The sequence below is a fragment of the Aptenodytes forsteri genome, unplaced genomic scaffold (assembly GCF_000699145.1).
Source record: "Aptenodytes forsteri isolate BGI_AS27 unplaced genomic scaffold, ASM69914v1 Scaffold64, whole genome shotgun sequence".
NCBI classification, from domain to species: domain Eukaryota; kingdom Metazoa; phylum Chordata; class Aves; order Sphenisciformes; family Spheniscidae; genus Aptenodytes; species Aptenodytes forsteri.
In genome coordinates, this window is record NW_008794786.1 from 624245 (window position 1) to 636857 (window position 12613).

The 12613-nt window shown below is 45.3% G+C and overlaps 1 protein-coding gene across 1 annotated transcript; it reads right to left on the reverse strand.

The window, feature by feature from the left end:
- Positions 1-386: 386 nt before the first annotated feature.
- On the reverse strand, positions 387-5485 carry SLC48A1 (solute carrier family 48 member 1). The gene is made up of 2 exons (XM_019470790.1): positions 5318-5485; positions 387-3402 (listed from the first exon to the last, which is right to left on the reverse strand). The coding sequence occupies exons 1-2, from the start codon at positions 5448-5450 to the stop codon at positions 3266-3268; spliced, it is 270 nt and encodes an 89-aa protein (XP_019326335.1). The 5' UTR covers positions 5451-5485; the 3' UTR covers positions 387-3265.
- Between the last annotated feature and the right edge of the window lie 7128 nt (positions 5486-12613).

The following is a 12613-nucleotide window of genomic DNA, read 5'->3' on the forward strand; positions in this document are numbered from 1 at the left end:
ATCCCTTCCCCTCGCCCGTTTGCTGCGGGTTGCAGACCACACACAACACACACACCTGTAGTTCAAACAGAAAGGGGCTGGAAACAACATCACTTGCTCAAAAATTCCTTTGTGCTGAAGACCCAAAATGCAAAGGGATTTGCGGGGGGGAACACAGTAGGCATCACCACCTGCGGATCCAGATGTTGAGGGTGCTGATAACGATGCAAGGGACAGAGCACAACAGAGGGAAATGCCGGAGCTCCACATCACCCCAAAAAACAAAGTGTTTTGTACAATTCACCCGTCCTTCCCGCCAAGAGTGATGCTCCTGCAGGTCGTCATCAAGGGAGGGAGAGAGACAGAATTTAACAACTTGACAGGGAAAAAATCACTCCAGACACTGGTTTGGTGAGAAAGATGACTGTATTTCTGCTCTTACTGTGGTGTCGCATACAAGTTATAGTGTGGTTTAGTACAAGGAGACACTGGGATACACACAAATGAACCCCACTGTGAATTACATCATCCCACCGCAGGACCAAATCTTACACCAAGCGTGCAAACGAAGCATAAACAATGTAAAAATATATTATATATTTACATACACAATCTTTTAAAAAGCCGAGATGCAAGTATAAATTCCAGAGCTAAAACATGTCAGGGAGAAAATGGGGGTTAGATTCAGTGAGCTGTTTGTAGGCAAATTTTACAGTCACAAAAATAAACTTTAAAAATCTCCGGGGTAAGCCGATAGGACTTGGGGACACGTGCCCAAGAAAGGAGCCCCTGATGTGCCGCTATGAGATGCCAGTGGCGTGCAGGCAGGAGGGCTCTGTAATTTAGTGAGAGACAGGGACAATGTGTTGCTGTAAGGCAGCAGCAGAGCTCCATCGGTCTGACCAGTGTCGGGATTTCTGCGTCCCAAGCACACCACAATCCGGTTATCAGAGCTGGGGCTTGCACCGGCACAGCAAACGCGTGGGCAGTGTTGTGTTGGGGAAACGTAAGGTGAGAGATGGCTTATTGAAATGACCGATGCTAAAACCACTTGCAAACTCCAACAGTGGGTGCCACGGCTTTGGGCAGAGAAGCGAGATGAGCCATTCCATCCCCTGCCAGGCATGCTGGCAGCCTGACGTCAGCAGTAAGGGAGATTTTAGTATTTAAAAGCCTGAGTATTAACCTCATAAGTAAGCGCATTTCATACTCGCAGCCTTTGTCTGGGTTTAGCGACTCCAGCAGGTCCCTGGGCAAAAGCTGGCTACAACCTCGGTTTACAAGCTGACCCAAAGATGTTCCTCAATCTAGTTAAGTCACCTGAGGATCTTCCTACCCACGAAACCGGGGAATGCACTTCCAAAATCCCCTCAACAGCTCAAATGAATTACCGTGTGCTTGAACCACTCATCTTCCGAAGCAAAACACAGACCAGCGAAGGTGTGGATGGAGCTTTCGAGTGTGGAGAGGGATTCAAACACAGCTAGGTCAGAGCACACCGCTAGGATAAGATAACAGAAAGGACAGTCCAAGATACTCCCCAGCAGACAGCTGCACAAAACCAGACTGGGGAGTTTTGTGTGGCATGAGAGAAAGCTGGGCTGACAACAGAGCACGTAGGACCTTCCACTCGCACCTCTCTTGGTCACAAACCCCTGAGCAGGTCCCGTCACCCACCCTCTGCCACAGATTGCCAAAAAGGCACTTCAGAGAAGGCTCCAGCAGCACCTAGAGAAGTGGCAGGACAACTGTGTCTGGGAGACTCCTCCAAACACCTGCCTTGCTCACCTTCCATCAGTCTGCAAGGGAAGGGGGCTTCTTCCTGCCTCTCTTCTCACCCACCTGTAGAATTATTCGTGAAAGTTGCCATTTCCAGTTTGTAGTAGCCAGCACCATCTGCCTGACATGGCAAAACACCGGCCTGGATTCTGCCAGAGCAGCAGCCCAAAACCTTTAGCTGGTCTGAAGTACCAGCACAGTTAATAAGGAAAGATGTGAACGCTTGAAGGTTTCAAGCTTCTCAGGGTAGCTGCTGGCAGGGAGGAAAACACAGGGATTAAGGAGGTCACTAAATCCACTCAGGTTTTAGGTTTGTCAGAGCAGCACCACGCACGGCTGACGTGCAGAGGGAAGGCTTCACTGCCATCAGGCGAAAGACGTGCCGGTCGAGCCCCGCTGTTTCCAGCACACCAGCCCAGGAGTATAGACCTGTCACCTCTTAACTCACTGCACGAGAGCCCAGCCATTTATCTATGGTTGCATCATGCCGGTGGCACGCGTTACAGAGGCTTGCTGGAAGCTGACTCTGGATACCTTTCTGATTTTTGAGTACCATGGCTCCTCCCGTCTCTCATCCTGCTGACTGTTACAGGGAAGCTGAGCAAAGAAAAGCTCACAGTACTGCCTACAAAAAGATGTCTGGTTTTTTTTTTTTAGAAGAATCATATTCATGTTTCTCCTGAGGTTCGGGTAGGTAAGCCTTTGCCCAGCACATCTTTCACCCAAACACCCGATTCTACATGCTACAAATTTAAGTGTTAAATATGGTATTAAGTTCCTTTTTAAAATGATGCTGGATAGCAGCCAGAATCAGCATTCTCCACCTCTGACAGAGCCTTGAGATGACTAGCGCTTCTCTGCTGCTGGCCCGTCCCTTGGGGCTCATCCAGACCACAGGAGAGAGCTGACTTTGTGTACAACGTGTAAAAAGAAAACACTGGAAGATGCAGGGTACTGGCTGGAAGGTACATAGGGACTTCTGCCACAAGGAAAGGCTCATCTCTCCCTTTCTCTGAGGAGCAGAGCAGTGCAAAAGGAGCTGACTTTCACACAGCAGGGTTCTTCGCTACACACATCTGAGGCACCCACCTGAAGCAACCTGGTGATGCACTCACAAGGACAAGATGTCGGGGTGCTGCGTCCATGAGGTATGAACCTACAGCTCCTGGAGGGCCCAGGACTTCCTCCTCACTAGAAAGCTCCCCTGGACTTCGGGGCAACACAAAGAGTGGATCTAGGCCTGCTGTGTGTAAGCACACGGAGTCCTTCACCTCACTACCAGACACAGGGACTCCCAGGGAAGTTACAGAAAGACTAGATCGACATCATTAGCCAAACTTTAAATGGTTGAGTAAAAGCAATTAGGAAAAACCCCTACTGCAGACAGACAAACCAAGCAGCACTGGGTGGGTTCCTTCTCCGCCTCTTGTACATCTCTTGCACGTACCATGCCTTTGGGGGGCAATTCAAACATCCAGCACCTTCAGACAGGATTGAAGTCCAAGCGTTAGAAGTCACTGAGGATACTGATGTCTGCAAACTCATTCCTGTACCGGTAAGCGTACAAACTGAGGAGGAAGGCCCATTTCAAGGAGATGAAACTCCAGACGCACGACAGGTAGTAGCTTCTGGGATCAGTCAGGGCTAGGAGAGAAAAGGATACAGATACATTTAAAAATTCCATTTATCCCTCTTGCAGTCTGGCCAGGAAGAACCCAACTCAGCCCCCCAGTTCCTGGGAGCTTTTCAGCCTGTATCTAAAGAGCTCGTTCTGCGAGCAAGGCTTAATCAGTGCCTTATTCCCAGCCCTCTTGATTCAGATTGTAAAATTTCCTCATCTCTTGCCACAGGAGAGTATTCTGGTCACAGGCTGAAGAAGGTTGTTATCTCTTGAGAGGCAGATCCTAAGAGCTCCAAGGTCACCCACTCAACCACCCCAAACTCTCCTTGCTCAGGGCCCAACGGATGGAGTTTGTGTGAATTCCTGGATGGCAGAAACATGTGGCTCAAGAAAACCACCTCAACCTGCAGTTCTTAATTTCGCTCACCCTGGCTTACTACTACTCCCTTCTGCCCCACCGTGGCAGGGAGAGAGGAAATCTGCACATCTCGGGGGAAAACAGGAGATAAAATATATTCTCCTTCTAAAAATGCTTTTACCAACCATTGTGACCGACATTTAATATATAATACTGGTGCACTTCAACCTGTACTGCAGGTCTTCAATACAGTGCTGTGATAATCACACGTCAGTGAATGACATGAACAGCCTCTTTTTAGAGAATCTTTGCAAATGAACGCGTTTCTTCTTTATCTATTATAAAACTGCCTCTGCTTAGGGATTACTTTGAAGTCAAGTGGGTATGGTTCTGCTTTTTGAGTGCGCGTCAGCGGTCTTCATATTTATTTTCAGCGTTTCGGGGTTTTTTTTGTTCTAGAGATGTCAACAATTTTGAAATACACTTCATACATAACCTAATGCGTAAAACAATTCCACCTCTAAGTACAAGCTGCCTGGTCATTATTAAAAAATAAAGATCCCCACTCATTAAATGTACCGGTCCTAAACCTTCCATACATAAATAACCTATGCAGATGTTCTACTTTCCCCCCAAATTAGGGCTTTCCCTAAAATATCTCCATTTCCCTAAAAAACCCCAAATTTTCCCCAGAACAGTTTTTCCTCATGTCTCCAAGAAAGGAGGCGATGAAAAAATATTTGGTTTTCTTTTTACATTTGTATTTCTAACGACTGCCTACGAGTATTTTCATACCCTTCCACCAGGCTGAAGCACTCAAATCTCCACGGGGAGTGTATTTAGGCTAAACCAAGGGCTTTTGGTGGGTTATGACCCCGACACAGCTTGCCCACCACCATGAATACAATAACAACAGGACTCTTAGTGGCTATCTGCCCAAATGCAGCAAGCAACAAACACAGGCAACTTCTGAAAAAACAAAGCCCAAACTCTCTCTTTGGTCTATTGCCAAGCAAATACTGGGAGTAATTACGTGAACCCTCCTTAGACAATGTTAAATATTTTATAGCAACACAGCTTTATATGCTGACTAAGTGTAGAAGGCATTTTCACCCTGCTGACTCGCGTTTGGATTCCAATATCCTCACCCACCTGCTTTATGAGTGCTGAAGAGACGACGTTTAAGAGCACTCCCTTTATTTGTCATAGAAATAAGTAAATTCCAGTTCCTATAGGAAAAAATGTTGGAAAACGTGGACTGCCTGCCAGCAGTCCTATAGACCAGGCGTATCAAGGCAGCTATCAAATATTAGAAGATGCCCTAAGGGAGTGGCACTCATCGGGCAGCAGAATTACTCTTGTGTCATCAAGATATCACAGCAGAAAAATGAAATGCAATGGCATTCTTGCAGCCCCTCCCTAAAAGCCTCTCAACACCTCTCAGAAGAGATGGCAGGAGCACCCCCAGATTCACACCCCAGCCCTGCTTTGCAGGCTCTTCTGTTCCCTCAAATCCAATCCCAGTAATCCCAGCATCGCTAGTCATTTCTCCCAGTCGCCTACTGCAACAAAGTACTTACACTGGTGCTTGGTGATGGCCAGAACGAGGAATGTGCAGAATCCCACCACTGAGAGAGCTGAGAAGAGGATCCCGATGAAGAGGAAGAACCTCAGCCCTTTTAACCAGGTCCTCCAGTAATCCTGCACATACATCACATGCGTGATTAGGGCCCAGAGCGCCAGAACACCTGCTCAATTAGACAGCAAGGGGAATCAGTACCATGCATCACACTGCAACACAGAAAGGCGTCTAATAAACATACATCTCAGCAAAAACCCCATACAGAACGCCAGGGAACACGAACGCTTCATGGCCACGTCCCCCGCAAAGAGAGAGGAAACACCAGAATAAACGGCCGCCCGTGCAAGCACCGCTCCCCACGACCACCCCCCACGACCACCCCAGACCCCCTGCTTTTGCACAGGCTTTGAGACACAGATCTTGATTACAGGCTGGCACAGAAAGGACTTCATTCGTCAAATGGGTTCCCCCGAACAACTTGTTTGGTTTCCTGTTTTGGATAGACCCATTTAATGCATACTCAGCGCAGTTTTATTTATTCTCCATACAGCTTTCAGGACATTACACATAGCAAGCCAAGCACTTGGCAAGAATTAATGCACCTTTTCACAGAGGCCAGGCAGCCCCTTTTACATATGGAGACAATGATGAAGAGCACCACTACGTAACCACTGATTTTAGACACCTAAATCAAGATACGCAGGACCTGTTCAGTACTCAGCGTTTCACATCATGTCTTTTAGCTCCAACGCATCTCTAGTTAACTTCATAAAGAGCCCATTTATACAAATCCCCTCCAAACACTTCAAATGTTTCAAGTAAAGGGGTGTAGAAGTTCAGCTCCCAGATGATTCATACATACAATTCCCACTTATGGCAAAGCACGCTCGCTAAGTGTTTAAGGTTGCCTAAATCTAACTCTGTACTTTTGGGTCTGGCCCAAAACGTCTGGATTACACAACCAGACAAACATCTGAGCACGTACAGTTTTTATATATATATTTTTTTTTTAAGAACAGCCAAATTCACTATGGCTTTAATAGGAATGCAGAAGGCATTTCCCTAGGCTTAGGTGACTAGTCCATAACCAAGTTTCAACTCCTTTGTCAAAAGGGAGGAAACAGGAGGGGAAAAAAAAGGGATTAAAGCATCCAAATAACAGCTGTGAACAGTTTCTGATATAGGGAAAAACAATGCATCCTTCCCTAATCTTGTTCTAAAAACTGCTATCTTTTCACCACACTTCAGAAAAAAAATTACAAGAGACACTCAACAGAAGAACTGTCCGTTCACCTGCTTAAAGCCTGTCAAAGTTTTTACAGCCCGCCAGAACAAGGCTGCCTGTCATTCCCCATTATACAATCCCAACTACAAGCAACACCACCAGCTTCAATTACAGCAAGCTGTTCCTCTGTTTAAGTCGCAGCGCTGAAGAGTATGACTAAATCTCCTTAAGCCGCTAACTCAACCTATAGTTAGCGCCACTTTACAGACTTAAAACATTTGACTCATTTTGGCAAAGACCTCTGCGGCACTTCTGAAATTTGAACCTCCAGTGGTGCAACTAACCGGCTTGTATTTCTCCTTCACTGCCACCTCCTTTCCAGATTTTATTTTAAGGGCAGCAGGGGAAAAAAAAAAAAAATAATTTAAAAAAAAAAAATTACACCACTGCTAAAATACCAGGCTGCTTCATACGGTATCCTGCAATAACACAGACCTCCCTCTGCGGCTACTTCTCAACATCAAAGGAAGCAAAACCCAGCCTTGCCCGCTACAAGATAAACATTTTAATACTAAGGACAGCCACAAGTCTTGCCAGAGCTCATTTGTTACTGGATACGGTGATTAAACACAAAGCTTCCCAAGGCTTAAAAGAAGGTATTATAGCACAGAGGAAAACAACTGCGTCAAAACCGATAGATGAGCACAGCCGAGAGTCGCCCTACAAACCCGCTGGACTTGCTTTTGAGCTCCCAAGCAGCGCTCAGCTCGTTTCTAGCAGGTTTTCTGACCTCGCTGGCCACACGGACAACGGATGCACTGCAGGTGCACGTCAAACAAAGCTGAATGCACACAAAGTCACTTCCAGGCTAGACAGGAGAACCCTGGCAATGCTTTTTGCCTCTTCGACGTCTTGGGATGAGGCAAAGCAAGTTAAAATACCCTCAACGGTGGCCCACAAAAGAGGTGGGTGGAAAAAGGACAACCTTCAAAAAAAACCCCACCAAAACATAAAAGTGAAAGCAAAAGCACTCAGGGTGAACTAAAAACCCACGGGTAAAGTGCTGATATCCAGGACAGTTGGAGCTCACAGACTTTTTATCACCACGAACAGGAAAGGTGGAATCAGTCCATTACTTCCTCTGGTCCGACCCGCTGTATCTAAGCATGTTTTCTGGCTCCAGGCAGTCAGGATTTTAATTCTGAGACTCTCGTCAAGTCAGCTACAGATACTGCTTTTCCATGACTGATTCCACACGGGCTACCACTACGCACGCGTGCTAGAGATCACAAAGCTGGCGGAAGATATTTCAGAGCTCTGCAGATGCAGAAGGCCGTAATTGCGTTGGCAATGCTATTCGAAAAGCCTGCCATGGGATTTGGTGGAAAAGCCTATCACTCAGCTTGCTACATCACCGCTTCCTTGACTTCATATTACCTTTAAGCTTGTGCTCTAGCTAGTTCAACCCACATTTTTTTTTTTTTTTTTAAAAATGGGGAACTCGGGTTTTTCAGTCAGCAAAACAAGCTGCTTCCCCCCAGGCGCTTTCAGATGACCTGGCACAATTTATCTGAACTGCTGAGTCAAGTTGCTGGTGTTTCCACGCCAAAACTGCTGCCGATGCTCTGAAAGGTCTCTACGGAGAAAGCAGAGGCAGCACGTGAGCCGTCACTTGATCTTCCCCCCACCGCCGGGCCTGCCCCTGCACCTTCCCCTGACCCTTCACTTGAAAGGAAGCTATTTGGCAAACTGTTGTGTTCGGTTAATTTTTAACATCTAGAGTGACTGCCTCATACATGACTAAGCAAAAAAAAGCCTCATGACAACTTCACCACGTGCTGAAGGACCGAGTCTGGTCACACGGTCATTAAACAGAGGGTATCCTTTTACAGGCAGCTCAGCCAACATCATGCTCGTTACCACGCAAAATAGAGGGGAAAGGAGTCTCCTCCAGCTCCAGCCGTATGTTTCCCTCCTTTCCTTTACACCCCAACAGCACTCAGATCCTTTGGTGAGGCTATCCAGCTTGCAGAGCAGTTGAGTTTTCTTCTTCCTTTTTTTTTTCCCCCCTAAAATGGCAGAAAAGCACTCCAACAAGTGAAATCAGCTCACAACACTGCCTGAAAAACATCAATGCTGGCATTAAAAACATTGGCAGTACGCATTCAGGGACAGGTAGGAGAAATGGGAACAGGACTTGCTTTTTCAATTGCTTAATTTGCTCACCCTGAGCTTGTGAGATCACTCGGACGGGCACCCGAACCCCACCAGCGCTGCTCAAAACTAGGGAACAGCCACAAAAGCAAGCAAACCCCCCATCCAGACGTTGACAAACGCACGTGAATAGAAGGGGCATCCCAAGCGGGGCGATGCTACGTAACAGTAGGGCATGGCAAACCAAACTCGGAGTGAATACACGAGGAAAACAAACAATTACTGCAGGGAATCTCATTTAAGCAGAATATATTACTAAATATGGTTATCACTAACCAAACGTTTAAATACATGAAAACATGTACCTTTGCTAAAAAGCCTTCTTTAAGCTAACTGCCTATCTACCTATCTACGTACGGCATTCAGCAGGAAAAAAACCCACGCTGTTTCTAACTAACTCCAGAGGAAAAGTGTCCATGAATGCTGGAATGGATTCATGTGCAATTCAACTGAAATTGGGTTCAGGAAAAGAAAAAACACCTCCTATTCACCAATATACATAAGCTAAGTGGTGAGAAGAACAAATTAGTGGTACTGATTTACAGAAAAGACTTTCATTATCAGACAGAGAAACTACAACCATACTAGTATTTTTAATTAACGTGAAATCTCTCACTCTGTAGACCTTGAGAGCAAAAGGTTTGCAGGTTTAACACAAACGCGTTAGCTATATGTAGGCGACAGAAGAACAGCTAGCTCAGTCAGCTGTACAACTGAAACAGGTTTTACTGGAACAGGAAATAAAAGTTACGTCTCATTTGAAGTCTGGAATGATTAACTGCAGGACCTCCAGTTTTTCTTTTTCACCTCAAGCGATTCCCCCAAGTCCCTCCCTTCTCCACAGCCGCAGCCGTACTCGCCAGCGGAATCGCACTTTGCACAGAAGCAAAACCTGAACCTGCCCTTGGAGTGGCAATGGTGGTTGTCAGCTCCAGTTACATCGCCCGCTTAAAATAACATCAAAAAATCTTGCACCCGTCCCAGAGAAACATTTGTCTCGGTGGATTTACCCCACACATCATGGTTGGAATGACCCTAAGATAAGAGCTGCTCAGTAAGACACAATCAAGGGATTTCCGACACAGAGCAATGGGAAAGTTACCTCAAAATCAAAAACTAATTATCCCAAGCACACAAAGCTCCAGGAGAAGGAAACTGGCCGATCAACCAACCATGAGTGCATCTGAAACAACAGTGAGAAGGGCAGGTTTTTTACACAGAAGTCAACAGGTATTTTGACAAGACAAATTCGTATTTAAAATACAAAAACTTGCAGCATACTTGGAACAAGTTTAAATAAATTCTAAAAGGCAAGTTCAAAAGCAGGCTCGCCCTCAGACTGTAACCTGGTACAGAAAAACACTAATATCTAAATATTTTGATAAGCCCTTTCGAAAGTTTGGCATGCTTTAGCTGAAGTGAAACAAAACTTTCCCTCTCTCCAAACATAAAAACAAAAACTGTGACAAACAAAAGGTTTTCTCAGACCCCCGCTCATCACTGACCGATTCTTCGGTCCCAGCAAAACAAGCTGCATTGTTGACGGGGAATAACAGCACAGCTGCCTTCCCTGAGGTCAGAGCAGCCAGAGGCCAAACGCGTCAGGCCACGTTCACGCGCCGCGGTAGGACACTGTGTACAACCCTCACGGGCATTACAGATTCTAGGAAAAAACAACAAACGTGCAACGGAGGCCAAAACACCAAGCAAACACACACACACAGAAGCTGTTCTGCCATGAGCATTCTTATTCCAGCCTTCTGAAGCTCAAAATGCACGATGATGATGGCAGACAAAGATGATGGCAAACAAAATGACAATAAAAATGAAAAACAGTATTAAAAACTACTTGCATAGTCCTGGAAAATACGAAGTCTATGGTGACCAATTAGAAGACTTTTTTCAGAGTGCTTACAAAGCCTTCAGACATTTTCCATCTAAACGATCTTCTTTTACGCGCTCTATTACTCTAGCTGGAGCATTAGAAATACCTGCTCTAAAAGGAGCCTGAGCTTTGCCAACCTAAGTTTGTTTTGCCATTTCTAAGTTTTGAAAACTTTGCCTCGTCTGGTTGATCCCCTGAAAGGGTAAAATGTTTTCTTCCGGGAGCTAAAGCCAAGCTAGCTCAGCCTCAGCTGGTTTTGGAAGAGGTTAAAAACGGGTTTTCTTGAACAGCTCTTCTGCCAAAATAGCTGGGGATGAACACTGACATATTTTAGGAAAACAGCTCTCGAAGGAGAGGAGTCTGTGGAGTATTCTAGTGAAAACTGGTTTTCACTTGGCAAAATTTCCCTCTGGACACGTGCAATCGAGTGCTTTACTATTCCAGGGCATTTCGGTTCGGAGGAAAAGCAGATCGGGCCGCACACGTGCGAGAAAGAAAACCTGGCGTTTCAGCTTGCTGTTCAGCACCGAGTCGGTCTGCTCAGCCATTTTCAGAAGCAGGAAACAAGATTTACAGATTTCAGGTGCTCTGTGCCTCTACCATTCACACTGAAGAGGAAACCAACACCCCATTTTCCAGCACATCAGCAGCACTTACAAGGGACTCATTCTCCCCTCGCAACTTAATTAAATTATGATTAAGCAGAAGCCACATGCAGGCTTTTCTGCGTTTTCTTTTAGTGTGCTTTCCCTCCCTTTTCTCCATCCCTTAAGAGGATGGACTAAAACAGTCACGAGCCAAACCTCAATCGAACAATATGGAGTATTTTATATGCAAATCCAAACATTTAAGAATGCTTTACTCCATAACTGCAACACTTTTTGGCTATGCTATTCCAGCCTTGGACCGGGAACAAGCCAATTTGCATAAATTTATCTAGTATATGCACGTTAGATTAGTTATCAGAGTCTTCAGAGAATCACTGCTTTCGTATGCAACAGATACTGTGTTGAGCATAAACCAGCTTCTACTACTTTCACTTATCAGATATTTTTAAAGTGTCAGGAAAGTACATTTTGTGTTTCATCTTCTTTGCAGCTGCTTTAATATCTGGTCCACATTATATTCGCAAAGCACAAGCTTTATATTTTGCCAGAAATATCTGAGCAGCTTGGAAACAGCCAATAAAGTCTCTTTGGAGCAGAAAAAAAAAAAGAGAAGATGCATACACAAGAACATTAAAAGCCACTCAGGAAAGGGCTGGATACATCCTGAAAACATTTAATTGCTTTCTTCTCTTTTAAACTGCCTCTGGCAGAATGAAAACATCAGAGTTGCTTAGAGATTCATGGCCTACTTAAAAAGAAAAAAAAAAATATTAATTTAAGGCAGTGAGGGGAGAAGGTCAAACATACAAACAAGCAGTAAATTATAAAAGCCACTGTGACTAGCTCAAAATTAAATGGCAAACCACCGAGACAGCCAGTATTAACTCAGGAATGACTTTCTGGGTCCTGTGATTAGTCGATTAAGTTGCTGTCCCTCAGGTCACCAGAAGCACCCGATGGGGTGTTTCTGCTTAAAACAAGAGTATGATACACAAGGTCTGTATCTGATTTAAGATGATCCCCAAATTCCCAAGTATGCATGCCCAGAGGCATATTTAAGATTTGGAGGATTAGGGAGTTGATTTTACTAGGCATTGGGGGGGGGGGGGGGGTATTATTATGAAAGCCAACCGGAAAGACTGGAAAGCTAGTTTGCTCAGCACCTTAAATTACACGCTTCTGGTTTCATAACTAGAGGTAACTGAAGGCTCTAGTTACGGACTCATCAGTATGTGGCAATTTTCCCTCCAACAGAACTTCAATGCTAGAACTTGGAGTAAATAAATATCTAAGTCTTTAAATTCTAGGCAATGTATCAGAGCAAGTGAAAGTTAGTACAAGCAGCAGTGGAGGGCAGATTTC